Raw genomic sequence first — 18,953 nt, forward strand, 5'->3', positions numbered from 1 at the left:
AAGTTGTAGAACTTAAATTTTTGAACAGAATCTTTTTGAATGTGCTAGTGATTTTTGCTTTTAAAAATAATAGTGCGGTAAACAATATTTTCTTCATATTTAATCAGATATCCTTGCTCTATGAATAGCAGGTAATGAAAATTGAGTGTACATGGACAGAGTTTATAAGTGGTGAAGTAAAAGGGACATTTTTGAATCTGCTTTGTGCAAGGGAGTTGTACTCTCTTATTCACTTCTCCTATCAAGCCTATGGAAAACAGACTTGGACAGATTGATTCAGATAGAGCAGTCACCTTTCAGTTGCATGCATACAGAAAACGTAATCTCACATGTATTTAATAGTATATGTCATAATTTTTACTTCTTCTCCAGAGAGGGTAAGAGCACATCTTAGACTTTATGACTGTTGTGGACATGGTATGTCAGCCTACTATGTTCTTCTGGATTTTTGTCAAGAGGCCAGTCAGGCTCTAGCTCAGGGGTCCTCAAACTTTTTAAACAGGCGGCCAGTTCACCGTCCCTCAGACCGTTGGAGGGCCGGAGTTGGAGAGTGCGGTGCACATTCCACACATGCGCACTGCGGGCCCAGGAGAGTCTGCTGCTAAGCAACAGGCAGCAGCGGGTGTTGTTGGCAGGCCGCACGTGGCCCGTGGGCTGTGGTTTGAGGACCCCTGCTCTAGCTGGTTTGGCTCAGTGGCTAGAGTGTTGGCCTGCGGACTGAAGGATCTCAGGTTCAATTCCGGTCAAGGGCATATGCCCGGGTTGCAGGCTTGATCCCCCAAGTAGGGGGTGTGCAGGAGGCAGCTGATCAGTGATTCTCTCTCAGTGATTCTCTCTCATCATTGATGTTTCTCTCTCTCTCTCTCTCTCTCTCTCTCTCTCTCTCTCTCTCTCTCTCTCTCTCTGTCTCTCACACCCCCCCCTCTATGAAATCAATATGTATATAAATAAAATGAGGCCAATCAGTTCATTCCATATTTGATAAACCCTGAATTTAAAATTATAGCCTAAATTTTATGGAGTGGAAATCTGTCTCCTATGGCTTCTACCTTTTGGTGAAACTTTGTTGCATTTGGAGTCATGTAGAAGAAATATGCTCCCCCTTCATAAATGCAGTTTAAGTAATACTTTTATACTTATCATTTGATTCTTATAATTATGTGATCATTTTCATCTGTATTTTCACAGGTGAGGAAACTAAGATTGAAGTGATGATCAGGTTAGGATTTGAATTTAGGTTATCTGATTCCATGTTTTTTCTGTTTTAACTATGCTACCTACCTTTAGATTAAAAAACAATCCTTTGCCCGACCAGTGTTGCTCAGTGGTTGAGTGTTGACCTATGAACCACGAGGTCATGGTTAGAGTCCCGATCAAGCCAGATGCCTGGGTTGTAGGCTCGATCTTCAGGGTGGGGCATGCAGGAGGTAGCCAATCAATGATACTCTCTCATCATTGATGTTTCTATCTCTCTCCCTTCCTCTCTGAAATCAGTAAAATAAAAAAAAACACAAAAAAATCCTTCTCTTACCCTCTCATTGTGTTCTCTTTTGTCTGGAGGAAGATGTCCACCGTGTAAAGTGCATCAGAGCCTGAGACCTTGCCATTCTTTTATACAGTTACTAGAGGCCCGATGCACGAAATTCATGCAAGAGTAGGCCTTCCTTCCCCTGCTGCCGGCACCAGCTTCCCTATGGCACCCAGGACCGGGCTTCCCTCGCAGCCCCAGCTTTGTCCGGAAGGCCATTGGTCTACTTAGCATATTACGCTTTTATTATTATAGACTAGAGGCCCGATGCAAGAAATTTGTGCAAGGGGCTCACACCTTGCAGCTGCGGTGGCTTGCCTTGGCCCTTGCAGCCCCAGCTTCGTCTGGAAGGTTGTCTGGAAGGACATTAGGCTGTCCAGTCTAATTAGCATATTAAGCTTTTATTATTATAGATATCCTGGGATAGTGCTCAGTAACTACTTGTTAAATGTAGAATGAGTCCCTTGTCCCTTTATTCGAATCTCTTTACTGGTTTGGGTTTCTCTTGTAGATTAAATGCCAAATTTATAGACTAATTATAGTGTGCCCTGTAGTGTGATTACCAACTGCCTTACTTGAAATATAATATTTATCTTACTGCTATCTTTGATCACGCTTATTGATTTTGGCTGCACCATTCTTTTTAACTCATTTTGAGCTTAATTTTGACAAATCTGCCTGTCCTTTCATCCATTCTCTTAAGTCATAGTGTCCCAAATCCATATTTGAATAGGAGATATTTTGTACCTCAATGCATTTTTATTTTTAACTTGTAGTTTGTTAGATGTGGTTTATTTCATAGTTCTGAAGGTAAGCTCTCTCCCTGGCCCTCTGTACTGGCGCCAAGATGCTTCCCTGTTACAGCTTGGGACCAACTGTGCACAATGCACAGAACGTATACTGTACGCAAGGGTATTGTGTGCTGTGCACATAATAGGGGAAGTTATTTGAAGGCTGTTTAAGCACATTTATACATGGTTTAAATTCTTATTTTAATACTTTTCTTTATAAGTCTGATTTTGATATACTTGAAAGAATATGTTAAAGTAGAAGAATACCTTACTCTATGGAATAATGTTAATGAAAGTATTGTTTATGCTCATGAAAGTACAGTGAGTTGAGATTATGAGCCTTCAGCGTAATGTGTGAGACAATTTAGTTGGCTGTTTTGTTCCTGTCCTCTGTGTTAATTTCTGCCTTTCTACTCCAGGATTTGGTAACGATTTACAGAGGGTAGCTACAGCTTTGCTAGCTGATTAATCAGTGCTTTTTCTAAATGAAAAAAAAAAAAATTGTTTTTCCTAAAACATGTTCTTTGAAAAACATTTTTTTGCAAGACTTAATATCTTGCAAACCAGTGTTGAAGGCTATTAGCTGCTTCTTTATTTAATTTGCTTTAGCATGTCATTTAATCTCATGTATTCCTCCGCTGGTCTTACAGTGGTCCTTGTTTTTTCATATTTAAAATGAGAAAATTTGTTGTGATTTTTCAAGAAGCTAATAACCTGATTTAACAAAATGATCCCAGATATGTGTTATATGAGCTTTTTTTGTGTGCATTTGGAGACTTGACATGAATGCATGCTTCTGAAGAAGTGAGCTGACAGTCTGGGATTCATGTGAATATTCACTGGGGTTTTCTATGAGATGTAACTCTAGCATCACTGTTACTACATTTGGCTTGCGTTTGGAAGGGATTATAACATAGGAATTAAAATCCAGAACACCCAATGTCTGGAGTCTAGTCTTAGGAGCACAGTAATTTTTTTTCTAATGAGATTATTTCAGAAACAAGTTGATGAAAGTAACTTTCAGGGCCTAATTTAAACCCTTTGGTTCTCATTGTTTCTTAATCTAATCCAGCCAAAGAAATTGCAGCACCAATTTATCATTCATCTTGTCAGCATTAAGTAGGGTCATTGAAACAAATAGGACTAATCACAAGTTAACAGTTTTTACTTTACTTTAAATATAAATATGAAGCACCTTGGTGTTACAAAGGAATAAATATGTATACTTATTTGTAGACATTTATTTGTATAAACCTAGTTTGGTAAGTGCCTCAGGCGCCATAACAGAGTCCAGAGACCAGGTGGCTTATAAACGAGAGACTGCCCACTGCCCTGGAAGCTGGGAGTTGGAGGTCAGGGCGCTGACATGGCGCTCTGCGAGAAGCCCTCCAGCTGCAGACTGCGGTCTTCATGTTGTGTCCTGCAGCCTTTCTTCTATGTGAGTCCTAATTCTGTTCGTGAGGGCTGCACCCATGACTTAATCTTATCTCCCAAAGGCCCCATCTCCAAATACCATTAGGAATTAGGATTTCAATGTATGAATTTTGAGGGAACATAAACATTCAGTCCACTCTCTCTGAAAATCAATGGAAAAAATATCCTAAGAAAAGAAAAGTGCTAAACAGCCAGCCTACTTACAAAAAGACTGTTGTGAGTTAAGCACCTAATCATTCCTTTTTTTGGAGTACCAGAAGGTCTTTTTTTGTTTGTTTTTGATTTGGAGGAGAGACAATGACTGAAGTGGGAAATGTCCTGCCTTCCTGTTACAGGGAGGTTGGGACAGGTGCTGACAGAAGAGGAACTTTTCACCTTATTTGATATGAACATTTATGTAATTGCACTTTCCTAATGCCAGTTGCTGTCTGCTGCTGTTTCTCAGTGTTATCTGCTGCCTTGTCTGTTCACTGACTCTCCTTCTTACCCCCGTTTGGGAAGCAGGGCAATGCGAACATACCCACAATTGTTTCAGAGGGGAGGAGACAGCATGCAGCTTAAGGATTTATTACCAAGAAATACGACTTTAGGGAAAAACCTAACCAAAAGATATCTTTTGAAGAAAGGTATCGATTTCTAAGGTTCTACTACTCTGCCCCTTAAATCTAGATAGGCTTATGATTATCTGCTTAACTCTTGTCTGCATAGTACATATGTTCTCCCTGCATTTACCCACAGCATGTCATCTCTCTACTGAGCTCTCCTAGCTCTTTACCTCTCAATTTTTCTCACATACTTAACCCAAGCTTTCCAGTTGCCTCCCAGATCTATGCCCACATCACTTTCATGCATCCTAGTTATCACATCTCCCTGACCTGCTTCCTCACCAGCCCTTTCCCTGTACTACCTACCAAGGTTAATGTGGTTAAATGGCACCTCCACCTTCATAGTTATGAAAACTAAAAAAATCTAGGAATCATCTTTAGCTGTTGTCTTTAGCTGTGATCTCCTTCATGTACTAGCCAATCCTTGTACGTATTCTTCCTCCACACTGTGTTACTAAGTTCTCTCCTTCCTATTTTTTTTTTTTTTTGGTGCCAGGCTTTCTGCATACATTTTTTGTTTTGGAAATTTTATTTGCAACCACTCTGTAAAGTAGGTTGCATTATCTATCTTTTAAAATATCACATTTATGGAATAGGCACAAAGAAGCTAATTAACTTGCTGTTCCAACATCAAGGAAATGGTGAATCAGGTTAATAGATGTTCGGTGACATTAAAGTCCGGTCTCTTTCCACTGAGAAGTTTTTCACCTAACGTACGAGGTCTCTCACTGTAACATCGGGTGGATGTTAAAGTTCTCTTTCTGTGCTTCCTGCTTCTCTCTGGGGTATCTTATGCTAGCCGTGCGGAACAGCTCCGGGCCTGCGAGCTGCTCACCTCTCCAAATACCATTCCTCTGTCCTCACCTGGTTCTCAGCTTGTCTTTCTCAGCTCTTGTCTGCTTGTCAGTCCAGCTCCATTTCCTCAAGTCACATCTAGTCTTCCTCCCTGCTACCCCTCCACTAACACTACCACGTCTCACCAACCATCACCACCTGCAGGAAATTGCTACAAGTAATTGTTGGGTTAACATTGCTATTTTGTTTATATGCCCAGTTAGAATGTGATCTCTTTGAGGGTGGTGACTATTCATTTTTTAAGTTTTATTAGTCTTAACTGTAGTTTGGAGTTATTAAAGATATTCTCTCTTCATAAGAAGATGCTTGCCATACTTTATACCCATTCTGAAGGAAACTATAACTGTAGAGTTAATCCTGGGAAATTGTTGGGCACATACCTGGCTTATCTGTGTGTTTACATATGTGAGACATTTGTGGCAGGCTTACTAGTGCTAGACACTGTACCAGGTGTTTGAGATAAGGAAAAGGCACCGAGAGGAGAGGAGAATGACTGGAATGAGGCCAACACTTTTCTGCAGGGTCAGGGAGAAAAATGTTCCCGCTTGAGCAGGTGGTATGAATTGGGACTATGAAAAATTTTAATGACACAGACCTGACTCTCAGAGAATGGTTTTGGTATTGGTCTCTTAGTGGAGTGCTTGCCACTTAGTAGGAAGTCAGTAAATATTCATTTAATTAATGAGTAAAGAACTAATTTATTTGCCTGTTAATGTAATGAAATATAACTTTAGAATGTTGGTATGTAATGGGTTTTTCCCTTCTACTGACAAATAGTTAAATTTGTAACCATCAAGGTAATTTAAACCCAAATTATTCATTGTAGTCTGAAGAAATCCTTTTATTTGAGAAGCCTGTTATTGGTATGAAGAGCTCAGTTTGCCATTACATGTTAGAGCAGGCCCGTGTGGATGGATGACTGCTTCCTGTTGTAATCCTAATACTTGGTTTTGTGTGCTGACGAATTGTCCCTCCAAAGAGGACCCTTAGTGTATCTGATAACATGTTCGTGCATAGTGGTTTCCCTCCTTACATGTTCGTTTTATTGTATTATCCTTTTCTTTTAATGTAACTCGCCCTTACCCCTTATCCTCCGCACCTTTTTTGTTTTTACAGTATCTCTTGCTCCTCCTCCTCCCTCCATCCTACAGGTAACTCCTCAGTTACCTTTAATGGGATTTGTGGCCAGAGTCCAAGAAAATAGTAAGTTTATGTCTTCTTTATGCTGTAGATCAGATTGTAGGCATAAAATGTCATTTATGTATGATTGGCTAAGTATTCATTTGCTGATACCTCAAGTATTTGAATATTATAAATAAGTCACTATATGAGCAGCTAGTAGGATGATAAAATAATTAAGATGAAATTCTCTACTTTCAAATAACTTAAAATCTGGTAGTGAAAAAAAATTTAAATAAGGCACATGTAAGAAAAGAAAGATCACATCTGAGATGTTCTTTAATCACTAGCTAGCCCATTTTTTTCCCCTCTGGGATGCTCAAACAAGTAGCCTAGTGTTTTATCACTGGAATTTAGGGTTTTGTGGCTGGCCTGAGAATTTTCCTTTGGTCCTGTGATTTCAGGTGTAAAAATGGCCAGGCCATGGTAGGTCTCAGGGGACCAAATTGCCTCTCTATTTCCTAAGAGGCCTCATAGATCGGCAATGAATTACCATTGGCCTGTGGTCTGGTGTTGAGCTATGCAGGATCACGTAACTAATTTTATTGACAAATTGAGTCTTCTCCGAGGGAAGTATTAGGGAATCTCAGGAGACTGATGTCTGCAAAGCAGGAGGCCTGTATCAACATTCAGTGATGAATTGTACAGAGACCAGTGAACGTAGTCTGACTGGGTGATGACTCCTCTGCAAGCAGTCTGCCTGAGGAATTATATTGTCATCAGAAGGTGCTTGGTGGGCATGGAATCTGAACAAGGGAAATGGCATTAAAGGAAGACTTAGTGTTGTCAGGCTGAAGTAGCCCATTGGCATCTAGTAACAGGGATGGCCTCACCAATGGGACAGAAGATGTGCACGCTGTTGCTTAGGACTCCTGCTCCTTCGGACGTGGGCATTGCCAGTGATAGAATGTAAGCGCTTTGAGAGCAGGGACTTCCGCTTGTTTTGTTCATGGGCTGTTTCCCCAGCACTTAGGAAAGCATCTGACACATAGCAAACACTTTTAGTCCCTCCTTTTTTGTGCTTCCCTAGTGAATTAAAGCCCCGTTTTTATTGACACATTTCTTCTTGTATTTTAACTGATGATAATCCAGTTTTACTAGTGTGAGGGCTCAATCTCTCTTCCAGGTGCCTTTGCACCTCTACTTGCTAGTTTCTGAAAATAGCTTATGTTACTTGAGTGCATTGGAGGGTATTCCATGACACCTGCAGTGTTTACCACAACGTGCCTCTGGGTTCTCTTTTCTAATTTCTTTCCATAGTCATAAACATTTCTCACCTACACAATGTATAAAAATAAGAAGCTTTCTGTGTGAGGTGTGCTGTGGTTGATTTAAAGACATAGTTGGACTTATACATTCAAATGAATGTTGTCCTCTTCAAAACATTCACCTTGGAAAGATACATACCTATCTTTTGGGATTATCTTCATAGCTTTCAAATACATTATTTTGAAGTCACTCTGTATTAAGATTGATGTTTGAAAGAAGTTTGGAATTATTTGGAACCAGTTCTGTGCTAAGTATTGTAGCAATGATCCCGTTATTCTTCTTAAAACCCTTCCATGGCTCCCCCTTGCTCTTTGGATAAAGTTCAAACTGTTGCAAGGCCCTTTCTGCTTAGTCCTCTTTAGCTTCCTCACGCCTCTTTCTGCCGAACTTTGGTCAGTTCTTTGCTTTCTTACCTTTGCATTTGTTTTTCCCTTTACATCTGACACGAAATATCCACGCCCACTCCATTCCACCCCCTAGACATTAACTCTTACTCATTCTTTCAGGTTTCAGAAACCCATGTAAGAGGGTTAGTCTATTGCTGTATTTTCCATAACGACTTAAAGCACTGACTGCACTTAATTATAAACAGAAGTTTGGCTGTCCCTGTGTCCAAGACTTTGGCTCACTGCTCTATTCCCAGTGCTGAGTGTAGTAAGTACCTAACCATAGTGGCTTTCAGTTGATGTTTGTTGAGGGAAAAATAATGAAACTTTACCTTACAGTTAGTGTGTTTATCTTATCCCATAGTATTATAAGCTTTTAAGATAATAAACATTGGCGTTCCAATTTCTGCTCTTCCACTTAATTCTGTAGGCATGAAAGCCAGTTTTCACATTCATAAATTGGCCCTCGGGGGTTATTAGAAAAGGTAAAAATGAGCAGTGGCAGCATTTTTGAGTAATTTGGTAATTAATTTCTCAAGGTGATTGTTTTGAAAGACAGAGTTCATTTGGATGTATGTTTTTGTGGAATTGTTTAAATGCAAACAGGATATATTGTTGATTCTTACCCCAACTACATATAATTTGTCATAAACTTTATGTTAAAAATCACATACTTATATGTTTTGTTTATTAAAAAAACACATTAGGACTAAAAGAAACACTTGTAATGGGTAAAGTTTTAAAGTTCATAAAGTAGATGCGTTAATAAGGAGAGTGGCCCAGCAGATGGGAAGAATACTGGGATAGGGGAGAGTATGAAGTTGATATTCCTCACCAGGCCGGCAGTCTTGTAAAATCCATTTGATTCCATCAGTAGGTTTAGAGAAAAAAATAGAAAATAAACAGATTGCTCAGAGAATTTCACAGAAACAATACTGGTACTTCATAAATAAGACTTTGTGCTGTTGATGAAAATGGGACAGCTGATCAATGCAACGTTCTTTATTTGGTTTATTCTGTTGAGCTGTGCTCATGTATATCAAGCATTTTAAAAGCTTTGAGTTCCTGAGTTTGGAGATAATATTTTAAACATTACTATATGTTGACACCTGAGCTGTGGAAGCAGATCTCAATAAAGAGATATTTAAAATATTTTAAATCACTCTTATATATTTACCTTGGAGAAATTCTGAAATAACCAAACTAAACACAAACATCTTCATGGATGAAGTTACCCAAAATTGTTTGTGATTTCTGTCCTGCTGATTTGGTAAGGTGCTATATTTAAGAAATTCATTGAGAGAAAGTAGCAGATTATTAAAATTTGACTTTTCATTGGAGTCATTCTAATTTTTATAAACTAAATATGGTTATAAGTATCCAAATTATTAATATTTCTGATAACCACTTCTTGGATAGCATATAAAGCCAAACTATATTATATTAGCATAAACAGGTTCCAAGGCTCAGTTAATTATTTTGGCTAAACTTTATTTAGCATCCATACACACTAACCCATGGGAAGGAGAAAGCCATGCTTGGAGATTGGAAACATTATAGTTGGTGGAGGAATTCTCTTGCCCACTCATTTTTTTAAAGGTTATTTTCAAGTGTAGGTTTATAGTTCATGAACATAGAAGCTTAGCTTAGATAAGAAATACAGAACTTTGCATTAGGTGTAGTTTGTTATCAGCTTGGTACCTTCTTAGTTTCAGACACACCACCCCCCCCACCACCTGCGGAAGAGCCAGTCTTTGACGAATCCCCACCCCCACCCCCTCCTCCAGAAGATTACGAAGAGGAGGAGGCCGCCGTGGTGGAGTACAGTGACCCATACGCTGAGGAGGACCCGCCCTGGGCTCCAAGGTCTTATTTGGAAAAGGGTAAGTTTCCGGGGGCTGTCTGGAGGGATGGGAAGAAATCTGTACATAGGAATGACATTCACTGATACTAAAGAGAATTTTTTGTTTTACTGATGAGAAAAGTTTCGTTTATATTACGTGTATATTCTTACTTAGTTTACAGGTTTTATGGTTTTGAAAGCATGCAAGTTATATTCTGTGACTGTTTGATTTTTTATTGATAGTTAACAGATTTTTCCTGTTGAGCATGCGCTTTATGAATGGTTTCTGTGAGATAAAAGTAAAAAAAAAAACAAAAACGGATTTTTCTGGAATGCCTCAGGAAGAGGAGGATTTCTTCAAATTATTAGTTGTTTCTGCCCCCATGGTTTATAAAGCTTTCTTTTGTGGCATCTTTTATCAGATATTTCAGTTTAAGTATCTCCATATGAAACTTCCTTCCAAAGAAGAATGGTTTCTTCGTTTCTTTACAAAGTAGTATTGGGCATTTCTTTCATTGAAAGTTTCTCTGGCCGAAACCGGTTTGGCTCAGTGGACAGAGCGTTGGCTTGCGGACTGGGGGGTCCCAGGTTCGATTCCGGTCAAGGGCATGTACCTGGGTTGTGGGCACATCCCCAGTGGGAGATGTGCAGGAGGCAGCTGATCGATGTTTCTCTCTCATTGATGTTTCTAGCTATCTATCTCTCTCCCTTCCTCTCTGCAAAAAATCAATAAAATATATTGGGGAAAAAAAAAGAATTTAAAAAAAAAGAAAGTTTCTCTGAATATACTAGCAAGCCATGCCATGGTGTTTTTGGGACACAAACTTCCAAATCTTATCAGCACTAATCAGCTCAGGAAAAAGGGTGCTGTCGGGCAGGAAGTTTTAAGGAAATTAAAGCTACTCACTGATTTCAAAACTGACCCCACATTTGGAATCACCTGGGGAACTTATATTAAGAAATGGTAGACTTGCACTTCTGGTCAAAATAGAGCAACAGTAATTCGATTTACCCTCTCCCCTAAAACAGGAACCCAGAAAAAATTAAGGTAATGGTTGTGAATCAGTAGACAGGGTGGGCAAACTTTTTGACTTGAGGGCCACAATGGGTTCTTAAACTGGACCGGAGGGCCGGGACAAAAGCATGGATGGAGTGTTTGTGTGAACTAATATAAATTCAAAGTAAACATCATTACATAAAAGGGTACGGTCTTTTTTTTCAATAGTTTTATTCATTTCAAACGGGCTGGATCCGCGGGCTGTAGTTTGCCCACGGCTGCACTAGGCAGTGGTGGACTCTGACCACAGAGAGAAGGAGCTCAAGGTGAGCCTGAGGCCCTGGCTTGCTACCTAGAGGCAGTTTCCAGGCCGTAGTGCAAGGAGGATGTAACCAAACGGAGTGTGGGCGTTGACTTGTGTAGAGAAGGTAGAGATGAGAGTTTTTGGAGGCCACAGAGGACAGAGCTCAGGAGACTTCCGGAAGGTCCTGTTGAGTCTAACTGAGCACTGATTTGTACATGTGTGTGAAGAAACGACCTGATATATTGAAAGAACAAAACCAGAAAGGACTAGGCAGAAAAATTACTGCACATGACACAGGCCTGGAAATAGTTCGTGTTCCCAAACCCATCAGAATAGAAAGATGTGTAATACACAGGCTTAGAGAAGAGGCCTCAAAAGTGTGTCCCCTTAGTAATGGGGGCAGATTAGCCCTAGACGGGAGTGGCTGTGGACCGCCCTCACAGAGCTTACCGCAGACCTTTGAAAGATCCAACTGATTCCAAGTAACTTAACTGAGCTCCAGGACAAAATTCAATACTGTTCAACAAAAGTCAGGATTACAGTGTCCAACGGCTATTCAATTGCAAGCCATGTAAAAAAGCAGGAAAATATGTAAGTTATAACTAAAAGAAAAGACAGTTAATGGAAATAGACCAGAAATGACCAAGATAATAGGATTACCTGATAAGGATGTAATATAGCTATTATAAATGCCACATATGTTCAAGAAGATAAAGGAAAACATGAACATAAGAGAAAACGAATGCATTTTTAAAGAAGAAAAACTCACTTTTTTGGAGATAAAAAATACAGTATCCGAAGTGACACTTCAGAAGAAAAGATCAGCAACCTTGGCGGTATGACAATATAAACTATTCAAAATGAGGCATGAGAAAAAAACAAATACTAAACACAGTAACAGATATGTGAGATAATATCAAAGAGTCTTTTTTTGCAGAAGATCTCATTTAGGAAATCCTAAGCAATCTGCAAAAAGCTGGTAGAACTAAAGAGGTTGCAAGGTCAATGTATAAAATTAATTGCCTTTTTATACATCAGCAACAAACAGTTGGAGATTGAAATTTATAAAACTTTTGTAATAACATACTAAATACTTAGGGATAAATTGAATGAAATATATGAAAGACTTGCATGATGAAAACTAAAACATTAAGAGAAATTAATAAAAGTCTTAAAAAAATTTGAGAACTGGATGATGCTCTTTGATCATTATTGTTGAGACTGGTTTTCCCCAAAATGGTATACCAATAAAAATCCAGAAGTCTTATAGAAATTGACAGGCTGATTCTAAAAGTTATATGGAAATGCAAATGACCTAGTATAGTCAAAACAATCTGAAAAGAAGTCTAATGTTGGAGGAATTACACTACCTGACTTCAGAGTTCTAGTGGAAAGCTGCAGTGTTCAAGACTGGTGCTGGTGTAAGAATAGGAATATAAATCAATAGACTAGAATATATAGAACCCAAATAATTCGGTGAGGAAAGGATAGTGTTTTCAACAAATAATGTTGAACAATTGGATATCCATATGCAAAACATGAACTTCCACCCTTACCTCACAATACACATAAGTTAATTTGAAATGTATTTTGGATCTGAATGTAAAACCTAAACTATAAAAATTCTGGGGGAAAATGTAGGAGAAAAACTTTTATGTTCTGGGGTCAGGAAAAAATCTTGTGGAGACTACATAAAAATACATGAAACTTAAACAGAAAAGAATTGATAAATTGAATTTCATTAATTAAACTTTTCTTCAAAGACACTGTGAAGAAATGACAAGGCAAGCCATATTAGCCTGGGAAAAATATTTGCAAAATAATTCACTAAGGTGACAACTGGTAGGGAAAAAAACTTGAACACATTTTACCAAACAGACACATGAATTGCAAATAAGCACATGAAAAGATGCTCAGTATTAAAATACGCTTTTTATTGATTTCAGAGAGAGCAAGAGAGAGGGGGAGAGAGAGATAGAAACATCACTGATAAGAGAGAATCATTGATTGGCTGCCTCCTGCACACCCCCTACTGGGGATTGAGCCTGAAACTTGGGCATCTGCCCTGGCCTGGAATTGAACCCTGACCTCATGGTTCATAGGTCGACTCTCAACCACTGAGCCACACTGGCCAGGCAAGATACTCAGTGTTAGTTCTGAGGGAAATGCAAGTTAAAGTCACTGTGAACCAAACTCAGTACCACTACACACCCCTTTGAATGGCTACAATTAAAAACGCTGACAACACCAAGTGGGAGAGAGCGCGGTGCAATGGGAGCTCTTACACATGGTTGGTAAGAATGCACCACGTCTCAGTCACTTTGGAAAACAGTTGGCAGTTTCTTATGAGGCCGGACATACACCTACCAGCTGATCTGGCCTCCTTCCTGTAGTGGTTACTTACGAGGAGTGACGATTGTGTTCACACACAGACTTGAATGTTCATAGTTGCCAAAACCTGGAAACAACCCAAATGTTTTTAAACTGGTGAATAAATTAATTGTGGGATATATCCATCTATTCAATGAAATACTGTTCAGTGAAAAGGAACTCCTGTTATAAGCAACAATGTGGACAGATTTCAAGTGTTACCCTAATGAAAAAGGCCAAAAAGACTCTTACTTTATGACTCCATCTACATGAAATCTAGATCAGTGGCTTTCAGGGACCGGTGCTGGTGGATGAAGGAATTCACACCGGGGCATAAGGAAATTGGGGGGTGATGGGCTTGTTGTATCTGATGATTGTGGTCGTCGTTATACATTTATCATATATACAGGTGCATACATTTGTGAAAACTCATTGAATTCTGCAATTAAATGCGTGTGTTTTGTATCTAAATTAATACCTCAGTAAAGCTGTTTTTTAAGGGGGGAGAAAAGAGCCCAAGGTACTAAACTAGGCTGTGGCCTTAGGCATTGACATGTTTTACAGATTCCTTAGCTGATTTTAACACTGTCCTAGACAAAGTAATACCATTCCAGCCGTGGAAAACTACCTCAGTTATTCCTTAAGAGAAGAGCGCGATGCAGTTTTGCTTTCTAAAAATTGACTCTTCAGTGAACATGTTGTAAAAATCTGGAGAGATTTGTGAGAAGAAAGTAAGTTTGTTTTGAGTCTAAGGAACCCTGTAAAGTTGTAAAGAACATGCCTGAATTGTTCCCTAAACTGTTTTTAAAGGTTTGGCTTATTTCTGTTAAGTTCAAATCTTTCAAAACATGAAAACCAAATAAGCTCTTCCTTACTCTTTCTGGCAAAACAAAAACATAACCAACCGTGTTCAGCTTATGATGGCTCTTTTGCTTGTGTGTGTGTGAATGTTAAGGTGTTGCCTACTGACTCGTTTTGCTATCTTAGACCTTAGGACCCGGTCTTAACCCTGCCTGCACATGTGAGTCACGGATCGAGTGTTTAATACGTCTGCCCCTCCAGGCCTATTAAATCAGAATCGGTGGGACTGTGTCAGAATTTTTAGAAATTCCTCAGGTAATTCCAGGGTTGAGAGCCACAGCCATAGGAGGCTTATTGTAACCCTTGATTACTGCCCGTCATGTGCCTGGCATAATGTAAGACTTAACCACACATGTAAGATAGTTTCCCCATCTTGCAGACTAGAAAATGATGTTAAAAGGTAATTTGTTATAGAATATAACAGAAAATGTTAGTGCCAGAGAAAAGACAGTATATCTTAATAGTTACTAATGATAATAAAAGCTAACGTTTCTATGGCTGTTTAACATACAGTCTCCAGGCTGGGTGTTGTACGTGCATTGCCGCATTAATAGAACAGTGCTTCGAGGTGTTAGCACTACGCTCGTTTCCATTATACAAGTGAGGAAAAAGTTTAGGGCCGTTCATGTGTTCTGTGAGCTAACAACTGGTAGAGCTGGATCTGGCCTCGGTGGTCTGACTGCAGAGCACACGTTCTTAGCCTTTCCTAGCGGGGCTGTGGCAGACCTGGGATCGATGGAGTCTTGGCTCTGCAGTTCACTAGCATTAAATTCTTCTGTCCCTTCCAAGCCATCTGTTCTTGTATTCCTCCAGCTCAGTGATATAACTTCTTGGTAGAAGTATCAACAATGTATGGTCATTTATCAGATTACATTTCTGTCCTCATAAGACTATGACCGTTTGTCTTGTTCATCTTCCTATCTCTAAAAATCAGCATGAATGCTCCATTAACGATTGTCAGAAAATGAAGATTCCATTCATTCTGTCTGGGGATCCCAGGAAGCTTGTCAGAGGACCTGGCATTTGTGATGTGCCCTGAATATGAAGATTTTCTCAGGCAGAGAGGGGAGCAAGCAAGGGCCTCCAGGCCGAGGGGTCCTAAGTGAAGGCATGGCTGTTTAGCATGGTGAGCGGTGCCATGTGCAAGAGGACGTGGGTGGGTGTAGGGAGAGAGGGCCTGGGTGTGCGTGTAGGAAGGTGTAATTGGGAAGGAAGTCCTCGAGTACCATGCTGAGATGTTTGAATCTTTTTCCTTTTTTAAAAAATCTGATAGAAAATTGTGGAAGATTTTTACGCAGGTTAATGATAAGTTCCCATGTATTATATCCTAACTTAAAAACAATTACCTGATGACAGTGTAGAGTACATTAGAAAGGAAAGCAGGGCCCTGGCCGGTGTGGCTCAGTTGGTTGGAGCTTCGTCCTGTACACCAGAAGGTTGTGGGCTTGATGCCCAGTTGGGACATGTGCGAGAGGCAACTGATCAATGTTTCTTGCTCACATCGATGTTTCTTTCTCTTTTTTACTCCCTTCCTCTCTCTAAGATCAATTAAAATTTTTTAAATGAAAGAAAAGAAGCAAGTAGGAGTTGGAAGACCAAGTTGGATACCTTTCTAAGGAAGAGCTGAGGACCTTAGCTACAGCAGTGTGCTGAAAACCTTGTTCCCATTCATAAGTTGATACAAATGGAAGCATTTTCTCATGTGGCACTGTCACTCAATTCTTTTACCTCCTTCTGAGTTACTTGCCAAAAGTAAAATAATGTTCCATCTTTAAACATGTTTTACATGTCAGCTGATAACTCCATTAGTCTTAATGTTTGTCTAAAGCAGCGGTTCTCAACCTGTGGGTCGCGACCCCTTTGGGGGTCGAACGACCCTTTCACAGGGGTCGCCTAAGACCATCGGAAAACACATATATAATTACATATTGTTTTTGTGATTAATCACTATGCTTTAATTATGTTCCATTTGTAACAATGAAATTGGGGGTCACCACAACATGAGGAACTGTAGTAAAGGGTCGCGGCACTAGGAAGGTTGAGAACCACTGGTCTAAAGGAATGGAGCCACCTAACTTTCACTTGCAAAAGTTGGGTTACTCAGTGGAGTAATTCTTTTTCAATATCACACGAAGATTTTGAGTTGTTTCTTTGACACCCAGAAGTCTCTTATACTTTAACACAGTACACTGAACTAACAAGGAGGAGAATGATAGAGAGGAAATGAGAACTTTTGTGACTGATGCCTGGCTGAGGTATCATCTCAGGTCAGTTTTGGAAGCAATATTTATACTTGGGACTCTAGAAGGAGTTTCCCCTAAGCATCTGACACTCATACTGCATGGAAAGTCTTCAGGTCCCCCTGGGTTAGGTATATTCCATAAGAAGACAGCTGCTGACGGACGGGCAGCGAGCGTGACGCTGGAGATGATGCAGGTGTTGGTTTTGAGCTTTAGGAGGTGGAATTAGCAGGACTTAGGGACAGTCTCATTTGAATTATTTTTTCATTGGGTTTGCATGTTGGTAAGCATCGAGTGTTAACTAAGAGTGACAAAGATTAGGTTGACTAGAAATAGTAAAGGCTTTACATATCTTGTTTTCTTTTACTTTTATAGTTAAACTTTTTTGTCATTTAATATATATTTGTGTTTAGGGGTTTGGTTATGTTTTGAGAAATACACACTAATTTCCTCCTAGGCCTCTCTGAAGTATTTTCTGACATTTAACAGATCACGCTAATGGCAAAAACTCAGAGTTTAACAAAGCCATTTAGTTCTAAAGTAGGCCAGACACACAAATGAACTGGGGCAAGTTGCACTATATCATAAACTCCTATTGTAGTTTGTTTCTTATTTGAGGTTTAAAGTTACATGAGAAACAAAGTCAGTATATGCTTCTCAGAATGATGGGTAGATGGAGATTGTTGTTGAGTGAAATTCTGAGTGATATAAAAAGATACAGAGGATCTCTTTACAGAAAAGAGAAATCTGCCAGTCCAGCATAGCTCAGTGGTTGAGCATCAACCTGTGAACCAGGAGGTCATGGTTCAATTCCCAGGCAAGGCACGTGCCTGGATTACAGGCTCCATCCCCACTGGGGGGTGTGCAGGAGGCAGCCAGAGAATGATTCACTCTCCATCATTGATGATTCTATCTCTCTGTTTCTCCCTTCCTCTCTGAAATAAGAAACAATATATTTTTTTAAAAAAGGTAAATCTTCAAGTGGATTTGAGCACTAGGCTCTCCCAGTTTAAATAAACTGTTGAGGTAGATGCAACAGGAGACTGAGGCTTTCCCAGATAACACCTAAAGGCCCCAGTTACCAAATTATTTAACCAAGAAAAGTTTCAGGAGAGCTTACAGGTACCTTGGTTTCCATGACACTTTTAGTGTATTATGGGGATGTGTTAAATTGGTGGCATAATACCCCATGTGTTTGGAAAGAGTACATATATAACGGACCCCCAGCATTCGCACATAGAACCTGTGGGAACTCAACCACTATTGTACTCAGTGACTGGGCGTGGACTCCCGTATCCCTTTCGTTCATCTCATCGTCTCACTTGCCTCTCACGGTGTGCCTCAATGCACTAGATAATTCTAATGTTGAAAGACGTGTTTTGACACAACAAGCTCGAGTGAATAGTCATCTTTCCCGATTCTGGGATTGTCGCGCCTCAGTGAGGTATTTCTCCATCGGCTGCTGAAAGGTAACTTCACGGATTTTTTTTTTTTTTTGCCATTTAAACTGCTTGGAGCCTACCCTCCCCAAGAAGATGGGATCCCGTTACACAGGACTGGGTATCAGGAAAAGAAGGGGTTTTGGTCTGTGTTTAGAAAGTCACTGTTTGAAGTGCTGTAAAAGTTGGGAAAGGATGGATATTCATTTGTTTGGTTCTATCTTTGTAGGAATATTACTTTTCACATCCTGTTTTTCCCCCTCTAGTTGTGGCAATTTATGATTATACAAAAGACAAGGAAGACGAGCTGTCTTTTCAGGAAGGAGCCATCATTTATGTCATCAAGAAGAACGACGATGGCTGGTATGAGGGAGTTATGAATGGAGTGACGGGGCTCTTCCCGGGGAATTACGTCGAGTCCATCATGCATTATTCTGAGTGAAGCTCCGCCGCCGTTTCCCCCCCAGGAATAGGCAGGACTTCCCAGACCATCCCAAGGCCCTGGCCTTCCCCTCAGTGAAGTGAATGAAGGATACAAATGATAAAAACTACGTATGTGTTGTTGTTTTCAGTTTATCCCCCGGTATTAAAGCAAAAAGCAAACCTAATTGTGAACAAATGGATCTTTCTGTCATCATTTGTACTATGCTGAGCTGTCTGGATTGAAATAAAGTGACCATTTCTGAATATGTCGAGGAATAACAGCATAACTGTAAAACAAATCAGGTTAAGACTGATTCAGAGCAAAATCTGGGATCTTTCTCAGGAATACTGTACACCATGGGATATCTTCTGCAGAACCTGTGGCACTGGCTGTTCTTCAGTGCCTGTGCCAAAGGGTTAGCCTGTGGC

At 39.9% G+C, this 18,953-nt stretch overlaps 1 protein-coding gene across 34 annotated transcripts in view; it reads left to right on the top strand.

The window, feature by feature from the left end:
- ABI2 (abl interactor 2) overlaps positions 1-18,720 on the top strand; it is a gene marked incomplete at its 5' end in the record, with an annotated part of 65,015 nt that extends 46,295 nt beyond the window's left edge. For 19 of the 34 annotated variants that reach the window (XM_081096203.1, XM_081096204.1, XM_081096185.1 and 16 more), the window contains 2 exons: positions 9,757-9,930; positions 18,368-18,720. In XM_081096203.1, coding sequence (XP_080952329.1) covers positions 9,757-9,930; positions 18,368-18,543 — 350 coding nt within the window. In that variant the 3' untranslated portion in view covers positions 18,544-18,720. Of the gene's footprint in view, positions 1-6,329; positions 6,417-9,756; positions 9,931-18,367 lie in introns of all 34 variants that reach the window. The other 15 variants (XM_081096175.1, XM_081096186.1, XM_081096207.1 and 12 more) reach the window with 1 other exon arrangement.
- Positions 18,721-18,953: the final 233 nt, after the last annotated feature.

This window comes from Myotis nattereri (assembly GCF_964212035.1).
Source record: "Myotis nattereri genome assembly, chromosome: 7".
In the NCBI taxonomy this organism is placed as follows: domain Eukaryota; kingdom Metazoa; phylum Chordata; class Mammalia; order Chiroptera; family Vespertilionidae; genus Myotis; species Myotis nattereri.